This window comes from Ciona robusta, chromosome 9 (genome assembly GCF_009617815.1).
Source record: "Ciona robusta chromosome 9, ASM961781v2".
Classification (NCBI taxonomy): Eukaryota; Metazoa; Chordata; class Ascidiacea; order Phlebobranchia; family Cionidae; genus Ciona; species Ciona robusta.
In genome coordinates, this window is record NC_143243.1 from 4,996,958 (window position 1) to 5,009,797 (window position 12,840).

A 12,840-nucleotide genomic window follows, 5' to 3' on the forward strand; every position below is an offset into this window, starting at 1 on the left:
AGGGGTAGGCAGTCGTAAAAAGTGCTATACCACTTTATATTACGTTATGCTCCAGGGGTAGGTAGTCTTAAAAGGGCTATACCACTTTATATTACGTTATGCTCCAGGGGTAGGTAGTCTTAAAAAGTGCTATACTACCTTATTTTACGTTATGCTCCAGGGGTATGAGCAAGTTGGGACTTCCCCTAATATTAACAGCGAAAATATTATAAGATATCTATTGACTCACAGTACGGACTACGGATGCCTCAGGGGTACGAAATAAAGAGCCTACCAACTTCCCGCGAGTTTAAAAAAACGAAAAGAAATTTTGTTTGGATAAATAAAATAGATACAAATGGTAAAAAAAACGTTTTTTTTCCTTTTTTAATTATAATTAGTAACTGTGTTTTTCAGTTATTATGTTTAAAATATTAGGTTTGTTATAATTTATGGCTTATTGAATGATTTCCAGTCATTATGTCTTTAAAAGACAATTCCGTTATTTTATCGAATTCTTCAAATAATTCGAATTGCAACATTACGTTGGGGGATGAAACTCCAAAGCCAATTCTATCTTCAACAACTCACAAAAGCAGGTACAGTTTTTATATGCCTTCAACATTTATATCGTTTGTCTGCTAGGTGTAGCGACCGCGCTTTTTCCAACTAAATTTAAATATGTTTTTAAGGCACTAGTGAAGAATCTTCCGGTACATAGCAGAATAGGCTGGTGGAAAGTGTTTGTGGTTAGGAGGTTAGCAGTTGATTGTTAGGGGCTTAGTGGTTATAGGGGTTAGGGATAGTGGTTAGCAAATAAGGTGGGGGGGAGAGATTCTTCACTAGCACCGTTTTTAATTGTAAGCGTGTTTTACCAACTGTTGTTTTGCTATAAAGTTATTATTATTATATTTAACAATAAAGTTATTATTATTAGTTACGACTTATTATCCGAATTTCACTCTCTTTTTTCACAAGTGGGCGCTCTTATTAAATTAAAAATTTTGAAAAAATACACAAAGAAACACTTTAAATTGGTAATAAGTGTAAAACAAATTACTTAAATACTGAAAATTCCTTTATAAATATATAAAATACTAGTAAGAACATCTTTCCCAAATTAGGTAGGTTATATACGCTCTTTCGATATGTTTACTATCGTCGGCTCTGTGGTGTAATGGTTAGCGCGCCGTCTTTTACCCTCTTTGTTTCGTTCTTACTGAGTTCGAGTCCCGCACAGTGCAATACTTTTTTTTAACTTTTTTTGTGTGATTAGCACGAGTTATGGGTTAGGGGTTAGGGGTTAGGGGTTTTAGTCTTATGTGTGTAAACTGTAAAACTAACTGTTAGTAAAGGATTTTTTATAAAATATTGTAATACTATACCAATACACGTTTTATATGTCACAAAAACGACGTTTTTTAAAAGTCCCCAGAAAATAATAATAAAAAAATGAATACCCACTTGTGAAAAAAGAGAGTGAAATTCGGATAATAAGTCGTATGTATTATTATTATATTTATAACACTTTTAATTATCTTATAAACGCTAATAAACTTGTCTAAATGTTGTAGAAACAGTAAAAGTTCACGAAATGATCTGAGAGAAAGTTATATTCCTGTCCCAAAAAATTACAGGTTGGTAATTAGTTTGGTATTGTTCGATGTTAGCCTAAACGGTAATATTAATGCTAAAATGTGGCGCACAATGAACGAATAAAAAATGGATAAACATGTGTTTTCATTTACCTAACAGAAAAATGCTCATTCTACTAAAAAAATACACCATTTCGTACTTAAAAAAGAAAAAGAAAATTAACATTCAGTTGCCTTTGAAAAAATGCAGCCTTTAAAATTTGTTTTCGCACAAAACCTTTTTTTAATGTAAACTAATTTAAAGATAGGCTGCATCCTGTTGATTATTATGTTTTTTTATAATACAGAGGTCCTATATCAAAGAGAACATCAGTTGGATCATCTAATTCCTCCAATGAGTCGGCATTTAATGATGATTCTTCATTGAGTATATTAGATCTTGATGAACTGCCCGGTAAAAATAATAAAATTAAAAAAAAAAAATTTGTTGGAAATAATAAAAATAAATTTTCGTTAGAAATGGTAAAAATAATATTTTTTTGTTACCGGTAAAAATATAACTATTGTTGTTAAAAATTTTTGAACCTATATAAGCATTCCTAGAGTAAAAAATGGCTTTTTAATTTTAACATACTAGACCACACGTTTGGATATTTTAATTGCCTGGTGCATTTTATATTATAAAATCTGTAAATGCTATCATAGGCGCCAAACTTTTATAAATTCAAGTGAGGCAGTGATATTTAAACCTGCAATTCTATAAAGCAAATTTACCTTCATTCGTAGTAATATTTATTAATTAATGTATTGAAAAAAATTTTCCGGATAAGTTACTAAGCCGACCTCCCCAAGTTTGGTGGCTATGACTGTTATAGTTTCAGATAAATTTCGACAAGCAATTATTAAAAATTTTTTTGTTAGTTAAACCTACAATCCTATGTAACAAATGTCACCTCATTCGTTGTAAAATTTACTGATTAATGTAGTGAAAAACATCAAGGTAGGATTGCCACCCTTGCTATCGTAGTTTCAGATTAATTAAGGTTAGGGTGCACATTACAGAAACAGAATATTAGGTATTCTAGGCACTGGCGTAAAGTTACGGGGTTGCAGGGTTGCCTGGCAACCCTTTGATTTTCTCCATACTAATAATGCGTAAGGAATTACGTTCGACCAAACGAAGACGCCATTATTACTGCGAACAAACTTCGTTTACGTTCGTTAAAATATGCCAATACCGATGCGTCATTCACGACACAAATGCATTCAACTGGTATTTAAACTCCTGTTTGCTAAATAATTCACGTGTGAATCGCTATTGTGACGTTAGTAATCAACGTGTAAATCGCTATTATGTCGTAATCAATTGCCAGGTTCAAACAACCGCTATTATGATGCAATGAATCCACGTGTGAATCCCTACTATTTTGTAATAAATATGCTGCTTGCCTGAGGAAAACATTGCATATAAATATAAAGCAGTGTTGGAAACGTTTTAGGCAGTTTATTTCCGCGATATTTCGTTCTGGAAACCTACTATTTCCAACGGACGGGTCTTCGTTTGTAAGATAACCACACACTCGTGCGGGCTTGACGAAAGGCGCATGCGACATAGCTACTGTGACGTCACTCGCCAGGCAATCGGATTCGACCGTTTCTCATTACACGGACTCGCCGAACGCGCGTAATTTTAATTTGTCTCATCCCTACGTAATTCTGAATACGTTTACGTTTGTATGAGCTTTTACAAAGCACATATTTAAAGGGTTGCAAACCGAAAACAAAGGGTTGCAAACCGCCTACCGGCGCAAAGACTTCCTTTTTTCTGGTTTTTGCAACCCTAACGTTTAGTAAAACTTTACGCCTATGATTCTAGGATATCCTAGAATACTTTATTTCGAATCTAGAATTCTGAATCTAGAATTTCGAATCTTTCTGTATTTGTAAGAAAAAACGTATGAAGCCAAAACGGCCAAGCCGAAACGTATAGCACCCTTTAAAAAGACGCTGCGAAACGTTCTCTCAAAGTCCCACAAACACAAGAATCTTTATTTTCAAAATTATTAAACTTTAAAAAATTGTTAGTTTAGTTCAAAAGATGGTGTATGATGACGTCATTAAAAGAATACCGATTCCGTAATTAGCTTTGAACACAAAAGGATTCGAAATTCTGTAATGTGCATCCCTAATTAGGTGGTGATTATACTTTGTTTATTAGAAATCGTTTTTTTTTTGTTTAAACCAGATGCCAGGAAATCAGTGAGTTTGGTTCATATTAGTGATAAAGCGAGCAGTATTGGGAGTTGGCTGGATTCTGGAAACTATATAGATGGAAACGGTAACTAATTAATAAAAAATGTAAAAGACGGTGTATATATATTTATATATACAGTCAACCCCGCTTAATCGGACCACATCTTTGTTTTTCGGTTGTACGATGTCGAGCAAAAAACTCTCGACGCAAAACGCGTGTACAAAGAGGATAAAGGATGTGCCATAAACCTATTTTTGGTGGGAAAATGGTCCGTTTAAGCGGCGTATAGGACCGTTTAACCGGGGAAGATTGTATGTAAAAATGTATTTAGATTCGAGACCAGCAAAAAGTGGTCCGATTAAGCGAGTGGTCCGATTAAACGTGGGCCGATTAAGCGGGGTTGACTGTATATACAATTAGTTTTAATAAAAGCTGGTGTTTTCCTATTAAAATAAATGTTTAGAGAAATTTTAATTATTGAAAGAATGTTTAAAAACTATGTGGTTATTTAATTATTAAAATAAATTAAAACAATATTCAGAATACTTTTTGTCATTATTGGTATTTAATATTTGTGTTAACTTAACGGTAACAAAACATTTTTTTATAGCTTAGCATAGTAAAAACAATGTTTTCAGATGACAAAGAAAATTGTGAAAATTTTTCCAGCAATCACCCCCTCCATAGGTAAGTACATGCCGCAGTGCAGGCTCCCATTTTGGCCTTGATTCCCAAAACTTTAATCGGGTTCTCTAGAAAATGACACATTTTTTATTCAATTTTGCCACAAGCATTGTACATGCCTATACACTTTTTCTGCAAGGAAAGCTAAAACTATGGGTCCATGGATGAACACACAACAAGTGTCAGTTTCTGTTATTTGTAATTAATTTTAAGTTATTCTATAAATGGTAAAGGTAAATCTGATCAAAAAGTACATTTAAATGGTTAAATAGATTTTATTTTATTCTGTGGTGAGGCCCCATGGCGTGCCACTTCATGTGTCCTAGGATTTAGGCCAGGATTGGCCCATTACCCCAACACCCAGGGTGCTACCGTAAGGACCTTTACCAGTTTTTGAAGCCTGTCTCTTTTCCAAAGGAAGGCAACTAGAGCTTTAATTGTGGGTGGGAGATCTTTTCTAGTTATTTTTGTTGTTGTTTGATAGAGTAGGGTGGGGGAAGACGGGACACCTTTGGCACATAATATCCAAATACCCTGATCGTGTTTTAAACAATTTACAACGGTATATGTAAGTCATAAAGATATGGTTTTATAATTTTTTGAATGTTCTTTGTTTACTACCCAATGGATTGAGAAAATAGAATGAAAAGCTGTCCCATTTTCCCCCATCCTACTTATTCTTATCCTTATTACACAGAGGAAAAGCTGTGGACCTCGATGATTCCTCATTTAAATCTGACCAACTTCGACTTTCGGAAGCAAATCGGTATGAATATTGTTACGCAACAAAATCATAAAAAAAATAGCTTTTATAAAATAAAATGGTTAAACATAAAAAGTAGTAAATTTAATACTACAGTGCCTATGCCTCTAATTGGTAGAATCTTTACAAATTCTGGCTGGATATTAAAAATTCAAAATGGTTGAATTGGTATTAACCACAGATTAATCAGTTAACAGATGAAACAAAACATAGATTGTTCTGTATCTTAGTCTACATAAGGTTCAAATTACTATTATATTTTTACATCATAAACCTATTTTTGCTTACTAACAAATAATTGAATTAATTTTTTAGTTAAAATGTTGTTTAAACTACAAATAAAACTTAAAGTGGTAGTATGACAAAAATTCTAACATTTAAATTTTTTAAGTACAATTACTATCTTAATTGAGTAGTATGACAATTTATTTAATATAAAAAAATTAAAACATTCAGGGCTCTACATTAACCTGTTTTAGGTGCTTGTCCAAAGGACAAGTGCATTAGCAATACTATGTTCAAACCTCAATGTATGCAATGTATACTTCAATACTTGTACGTTGTACACATCTTAAAAGCAGCGGCTAGCAAACTCAGTTTTATTGGGGGGGTGAAACCTATTTACCCCTATCGCAACCACAAACGTAAAAAGTGCATATTTTTGCCCTGTCGGCATCAGCCGGATTTTACTACCTGCAAAAGTTGAAAGCAGTGGTGCAGCCATAAAATATAAGGGTTGCAAATGCTCCCGGAGGGTGTGAGATTTAAAAATAACACTTTCTTTTGCCTAAAACAATCCCTTTCACACTTTAATTGACAAACCTTATAATGTATAATGAGGAATGAATAAATCTCCTAAAACAAAGAACTAGTCTTCGCAAATCTGTTTACAAAGAAGGGCAGCCAAGCTAAATCTTTGTTATGAAATAACACAGGTCTACTCTTGGAAGGAAGAGGAGGGGGGAGAGCATAACACTGTGGTTTAGCCAGTAAATTTTAACATGTAGAATCGTAAAGTATTTTGTGAAAAAAAATAAATTAAATTTTTTATTTTAATTTTTTTTTAATTTTTTTTTTTTTTTTAAATACGGGTGATTATTTCAATGGCCATATTAAATAGCTACCTATAAAGACATTAACTTTGTCTCGGTCGTTTTAAAAACTTACAAATGAAAGCAAGCTACGGTTTAATTCCTGCCAGCTGATTTCATTCCCGCCAAAACACACGTAACCTCGCGCACGCACACACACTCGCACATACACTCACGCAGACGAGTGCACGAGCCGGTGCGTTCGCATCAACGATTTCACGATTTTTACTTCACTTCTTAACACGACGCGTTTGTGAAGCCTTAAACATACGAATTTGTCCATACGCTGGCGTATTTAACCTTCGATATGAGGGTTATTTTTCTACTTGTCCTTTCGTACAAGTGCCTAACCAAATTCACTTGTCCCATGGACTGTTTTGGTTGTCCGGGACAAGCGGACAAGCGTTAATGTCGAGCCCTGAACATTTTATTTTTTAAGTACAATTACTTTATTAAGAGTAGTAGTATGACATATCTAAATGTGAAACATAACTTTTTATTTTGTAAGGCTGGAAAGTTCACAACATGAATTAAAAGCTCCATTCGATGCAACTAGCAATGGTAGTGACGATTCAGTAAGTTGATCAGTGATTACTTTAATTAGATTGAATAACAATGCATGCTTGCTGATAATATATGTCACATATTTAATTTTCATTAGTTTTTTGTGTAAAAATAACATGGTATATATATTTGTATTATTTGAGTTCATAATTTAAAACAGTTTTTAATTTTCTAATGATTTAAATATTTCCCGAGTTTTAATTTTCCATTAATTTCTTCTTTTTTTGTGTAAAAATAACAAGGTATATTTATATTATTTTAGTAATTTGAAACAGTTTTAAATTTTTCATCAATTTTAATATTTCTCGAGTTTTAATTTTCCATTGTTTTCTTTCTCATAAGTTTTCTATGTAAAAATAACTTGGTATATTTGTCTTATTTAAGTTAATAATTTTAACTTTTCTAATATTTCTTTGATTTTAAAATTCCCAACTTTAATTTTTCGGTGTTAGGATTTTGAATTCAACGAAGAAGAATTAGATATAGATGTTTTAATAAACGAAGACAATGAACTCGATTCTACAATGAAAGATGATCGGTTTATTGAAGATCAAGGTGAAGTGTTAGTTTTCTTATTATATTGCAATCAATATAGTCCAAAATGGATCGACAAGAGAATTGTTTTAAATACGGTCAGGATATTTAGTGCTAAAGTTGTCCCGTCCTCCCCTATCCTATTATATGGTACAGTGGGGTAAGATAGGACACCTTTAGCACATATTGTCCAAATATTCTGAACATGTTTTAAACAATTAACAACGGTCTATGGGAGTCGTGAGGATACGGTTTCATAAATACTTTTTAAATGTTGTTTGTTTACCACCAAATGGGATAAAAAAATGAATAAATTGGTGTCCCATCTTTCCCTACCCTACTATATTTTAATCATGAAACATTGGAAATCAAATTCTTAAACATCATTCACACAACTTTGAAGGCTTTTTTTGTGTAAATAAAATGAAATTATTTTTTTAAACTATTTAATGAAATTGTGACCTACATTTTTATAAGAACTAATGGTTTAAAAACCACTCCTCTATAACTTACTGTCCACAACTTAGAAATTTTTAAAACATGTTTTTTTTCTTTGTAATTAAATAAAACCTTTACTGTAATAAACATTCCCTTATTTTGGAAATAAAATATTTTTTTTGTAATTAAAAAAAAATCATTTTACAATCGTTACAAATTAAGTTGTGGTTGTGTGATCGACAACTTAAGTTTAATAATAAATTAATATCTAATTTATTTCATATTTAACTTAAAGGCAAGGATACTATTGAAGGTAACTCAACTACACTTGACTTCTTAAAGGGAATTGGTTTTCCACTTAAATCCATGCAAGGGAATAACAGTGTAAGTTTTTTATGTGTGTGTCGCATGGTATCTAAGCTGTCAATTTTTAGCAGTTTGTTAAAAAATTAAAAAATCTGAAATTTTTTTAGAGGTTAAGGAAGTTAGGTTAGGTTCAATATGTTATTTGTTAGTTAGTAAACATTTTTTTTTATGAAATTTTAAACTGTCATTTTTGTATTAACATAGAACCAATGAACCATAAACTCCTGATGATTATAAATAATAATAATAATATTGTGGCGGCCCGCCACGTGTGTGTGCGCCGACGCGTACACTAGTGCCTTTTTCTCACGTTTATCTTCCGTATAAATACCGCGTCTTGTGTTCATTCGCCCTCTTAGTTTACCTGTCGCAATACAACATCCTGCAACCGCTACATTTTGCAAGGTTGCGTGTTCAAATCACGTCGAGGTCACCAATGTAGCGGACGCGGTATTTATACGGAAGATAAACGTGAGAAAAAGGCACTAGTGTACGCGTTGGCGCACACACACGTGGCGGGCCGCCACAATATAATAATGACTTTATTTGTCTCTTCAATTACGATAGCGAAGATTTAGAAATATTTTAAACAAAAAGACAGGATATAGCGACAAAACAACAGTTGTTAAAACACGCTTACAGTTAAATCATGTTTACATTTAATTGGAAGAAAATAAGCGTGGTCGCTACACCTAGCAGAGAAACGAGCCATTTATGTTTAATTATTATTAAAATAAACATGTTTAAGCTATATGACTTATTTTTCCACTTTCCTTGCAGACCTTGACAGGGAATGACTCGAGTAATAAACTGGACTCAAGATATTTTGCCGCAGCGAGCGTTCAATCTCAATTATCGATCAATGACACAAATACCTGTAATGAAGGTAAGAAATAAATTGAATTTATATTTTATTAACATATTGTAGGGTGAGGGAAGATGGGACACCTTTTCATTCCATTTTCTCGTCTCATTTGGTAGTAAACAAAGAACATTCAAAGAATTATTAAAGCGTATCCTAACGACTCCCATAGACCTTTGTTAATTGTTTTGTTTAAAACATGGTCAGGATATTTGGATAGTATGTGCTATAAGTGTCCCGTCTTCCCCCAGCCTACTATATCATAAAAATTATTTTCGAAAATGATAAGAAAGGTTATGTTAAATTGTTAATTAAACTTACAGAAGTGATGGAAATTAGACACTAAAATGTCAGTTGTTAAAACACACAAGATATATTAAAAATATATAGAAATTTATTTGTATATACAATGCCTAAAAAGTCATGTTAAATACATAAAGGGATGTAACTGTTGTAAAATTTAAAGTAAAAATGTAACCTCTGTTGCATCATCTATTTATAATTGTGATTAATTTAATAAAAATAACAAATAAATGAGGTTTTAATGATTTTAACTTACCTTTTTTTAGAGATTCAGTTTAAATAAGAGACGGACGATGGCGAAATATATATCTCTAATTTAACAATTGGTTGCACTTGATTTTTGTCTGTTACATTTTCGGATCACCAGATCCTTACTCTATTTCACTAAACAAAAATCGTTTAACTATATGCGCATCAAATCAGGGTCAGATTCGCAGAATTTATTACAATTTTTTTACAGATAGTTTGAGATATTCTGTCAATAATAGGAATGAAAATGCACAGAGTACTGATATGGTAGGTAACGATGTTTTTTGTTTTTGCTTGTGTTTTTGTTGTTAATAATGTGTTTTTGTTGGTAATGATGTGTTTTTGTTGTTAATGATGTGTTTTTGTTGTTAATGATGTGTTTTTGTTGTTAATGATGTGTTTTTTGTTGGTAATGATGTGTTTTTGTTGGTAATGATGTGTTTTTGTTGGTAACGATGTTTTTTTGTTTTTGCGTGTGTTTTTGTTGTTAATAATGTGTTTTTGTTGGTAATGATGTGTTTTTGTTGGTAATGATGTGTTTTTGTTGGTATCGATGTTTTTTTGTTTTTGCGTGTGTTATTGTTGTTAATAATGTGTTTTTGTTGGTAATAATGTTTTTTTTTTTTTTTAAATCTTCTTAAATTCTCGTAATGTAGGCGTCGTTGGATGAAAAGTTTCTTCCGCCACGAACCTCTACATGTGACCAACCATTTAATAATTGGGAGGTAAAATATTTGGGTCAAAATTTATTTTTTTAGTGATGTTCAAGGCATACAATGTAACTTTGGGCCAAAAAAAATTTTTTTTTAAAGTTTGGTATATAGTAGGGTGGGGGGAAGACGGGCCACCTTTAGCACATAATATTTGAATATCCTGATCGTGTTTTAAACAATTAACAACGGAATATATAGGATTCGTGAGTATACGGTTTTATAATTCTTTAAATGTTCTTTGTTTACTACTAAATGGGACGAGAAAATAGAGTTAAAAGGTGTCCCATCTTCCCCTACCCTACTGTGTAACAGTCCTTTTTCTTGCACGTACTAAAGAAAAAAATTTAAAAACTGTGGAATAGGTTCTGGCTCATTCCTAATAATAACAATATCTGTCCAAGTTCTTCTGTATAAGTTATACCATCCAACAAAATTAACATAAACAGAACATGGCTTCCCCCTTGGACTTCTCAACCCATGAATTTGTGGAGGATTTTGAATTACAACAACCAATGCTTGAAGAAGAAGAATTTCACTCCAACTGTTAGTATTTTATGTAAAATGAACTTGCGTCTGTTTGCTTAATATATTAATACAAAATTTCAATATTCTTAACTGTAGCATTTACCTTAAATTGCGTCTTAAAAAAAAAAGTTAGTTATAGTAGGGTGGGGTAAGATGGGACACTTTTTCATTCCTTTTTCTCTTCACAATTGGTAGTAAACAGAAAGTTTAAAACCATATCCTCACAAGAATTATCAAACCGTATCCTCACAACTACCATAGACCGTTGTTAATTGTTTTTCTCAAGGCAAAAAATGAAACTTTTATTGTTATTAATATTATTGTTACTTGTTTCCTGTAACTGTTAATTTTCATTTACTCATCGTATTTTTATAAAGTTACAAAAAAATAACAAAAAAAACTTACACTGTTACATACAAAAAAATTTAAAAAAAACAAACTTACACGCAAAAATAATTAAAAAAAAAACATATAAAAAAAAACAAGGTAAATTTTCAGCATCAGGTGACGCTCTTGCAATGTTTGAAAAAGATGAAGAAATGGTGAAGAAAGAACATGAGTTTTCCATCGCTGAGGACTTTGTTGCGAAAGATACAAGCAACTTGGATTTTTCAACTTTTCGAACTTCTATGATGACAGTTGATCAAGGTGGGTCATGTTGTTTGTTTAATTTTAAAAAATGTTCCCTAAAACGAGATTAATATTTTAGATTTTTTTTTTGAAAATTCTAATTATTTTTTCCTGAAAATTCAAATTTTCTTTCTTTCGCTCCTGCATTTAACCCCAAGGGTGATTATGTTAAGTTCTCTGATTCAAACATAACCAAGTTAAAAACCACTGCTTTAAATAATAACTTTAAAGGTTAAAGTAGTTTAGAAACTGGAAACCGTCAAAGTTGAGTAACATTCTTATGGGAAATCCCATTCATTGTTGCACAGCAGACTTTTTTACTCCAGCAGTTCAATTCTACTCATTATTTTTTTTCAGAAGCCGGTTCATTTTTGAAACTTTGATGGTACCTTTAGATCACATTTGGGCATCTCTATCCCTATACAAATTTCCATTTTTTATTGGTATGCCCCTTTCAGAACCACCACTTAAATAATAGCCCCAATGGTCACTAATGGGTTGTCCAAATTATCAGCCACACATTATTAAAAAAAAATCCCATTTAAATAATCACCCACAAAGTAACATATATGGTAACTTATAAGCTAGCACGAGGTGTATGAAACAGAATACCCGTGTTTAACAACTGTCGTTTCTGGCCACGCCAGGATAATGTAAATTACATTCATTCATTCAAGACCCTCTACTTTAAATAATACCTTTAAAGAGGCATACCAACGAAAAATCAAAATTTGTGTATTGATAGAAATCCTCAAATGTGTTCTAACTGTACCATCAAAAATTTTAAAATACTAAACAGCTTTTGAAAAAAATTAGTTTCAAAACTGCAAATTCAACCACTCGAGTAAAAGAAAAATTGGCTCTGGCAAAAAACGGTCAAAGTTGAGTGTTTTTTTTTTCTTATAGAAAATCTCATGCATTGTCGAAACAGCCAAATTTTTTTACTCCTGCGGGTTTTTTCACACGATTTTTTTTTAAAAGCTGTAACGATTTGGGAAACTTTGGTGGTACCTTTAGGTCAGATTTGAACATCTCTATTCGTATTCAAATTTACATTTTTCGTTGGTATACCCCTTTAATTATTCTGCTCCATGTTTAACAGAGGAAGAAGCGGGAAAAGTTTCAATTGGAAGATACATGGCTGAAAGATCAGGAAAACTTGGCCACTTGGATGGCAAATATAAATCTGAACGACCGAGTTTTGGTCTCAAAGTTCGAACCCCGTCTCCACAGAAACCATACACTCTAGTGTGTCCGGACAATGCTTCAGCATCGATTCCTCGAAATGGT

At 32.2% G+C, this 12,840-nt stretch overlaps 1 protein-coding gene and 1 long non-coding RNA gene across 5 annotated transcripts in view; one reads left to right on the forward strand and one right to left on the reverse strand.

The window, feature by feature from the left end:
• Positions 1-12,840, reverse strand: part of LOC149731445 (uncharacterized) — an 81,640-nt gene that overhangs the window by 23,236 nt on the left and 45,564 nt on the right. The gene's annotated exons all lie outside the window — the stretch shown is intronic.
• LOC149731449 (centrosomal protein of 192 kDa-like) overlaps positions 370-12,840 on the forward strand; it is a 32,961-nt gene continuing 20,490 nt past the window's right edge. For 2 of the 4 annotated variants that reach the window (XM_089884829.1, XM_089884830.1), the window contains exons 1-15: positions 370-578; positions 1,554-1,616; positions 1,922-2,028; positions 3,820-3,912; positions 4,467-4,515; positions 5,210-5,278; positions 6,875-6,941; positions 7,383-7,485; positions 8,198-8,286; positions 9,049-9,154; positions 9,894-9,949; positions 10,339-10,407; positions 10,842-10,938; positions 11,419-11,568; positions 12,653-12,838. In XM_089884829.1, the coding sequence (XP_089740955.1) occupies positions 460-578; positions 1,554-1,616; positions 1,922-2,028; positions 3,820-3,912; positions 4,467-4,515; positions 5,210-5,278; positions 6,875-6,941; positions 7,383-7,485; positions 8,198-8,286; positions 9,049-9,154; positions 9,894-9,949; positions 10,339-10,407; positions 10,842-10,938; positions 11,419-11,568; positions 12,653-12,838 (1,423 nt within the window). In that variant the 5' untranslated portion in view covers positions 370-459. The remainder of the gene's footprint in view (positions 579-1,553; positions 1,617-1,921; positions 2,029-3,819; positions 3,913-4,466; positions 4,516-5,209; positions 5,279-6,874; positions 6,942-7,382; positions 7,486-8,197; positions 8,287-9,048; positions 9,155-9,893; positions 9,950-10,338; positions 10,408-10,841; positions 10,939-11,418; positions 11,569-12,652; positions 12,839-12,840) is intronic. The other 2 variants (XM_089884832.1, XM_089884831.1) reach the window with 2 other exon arrangements.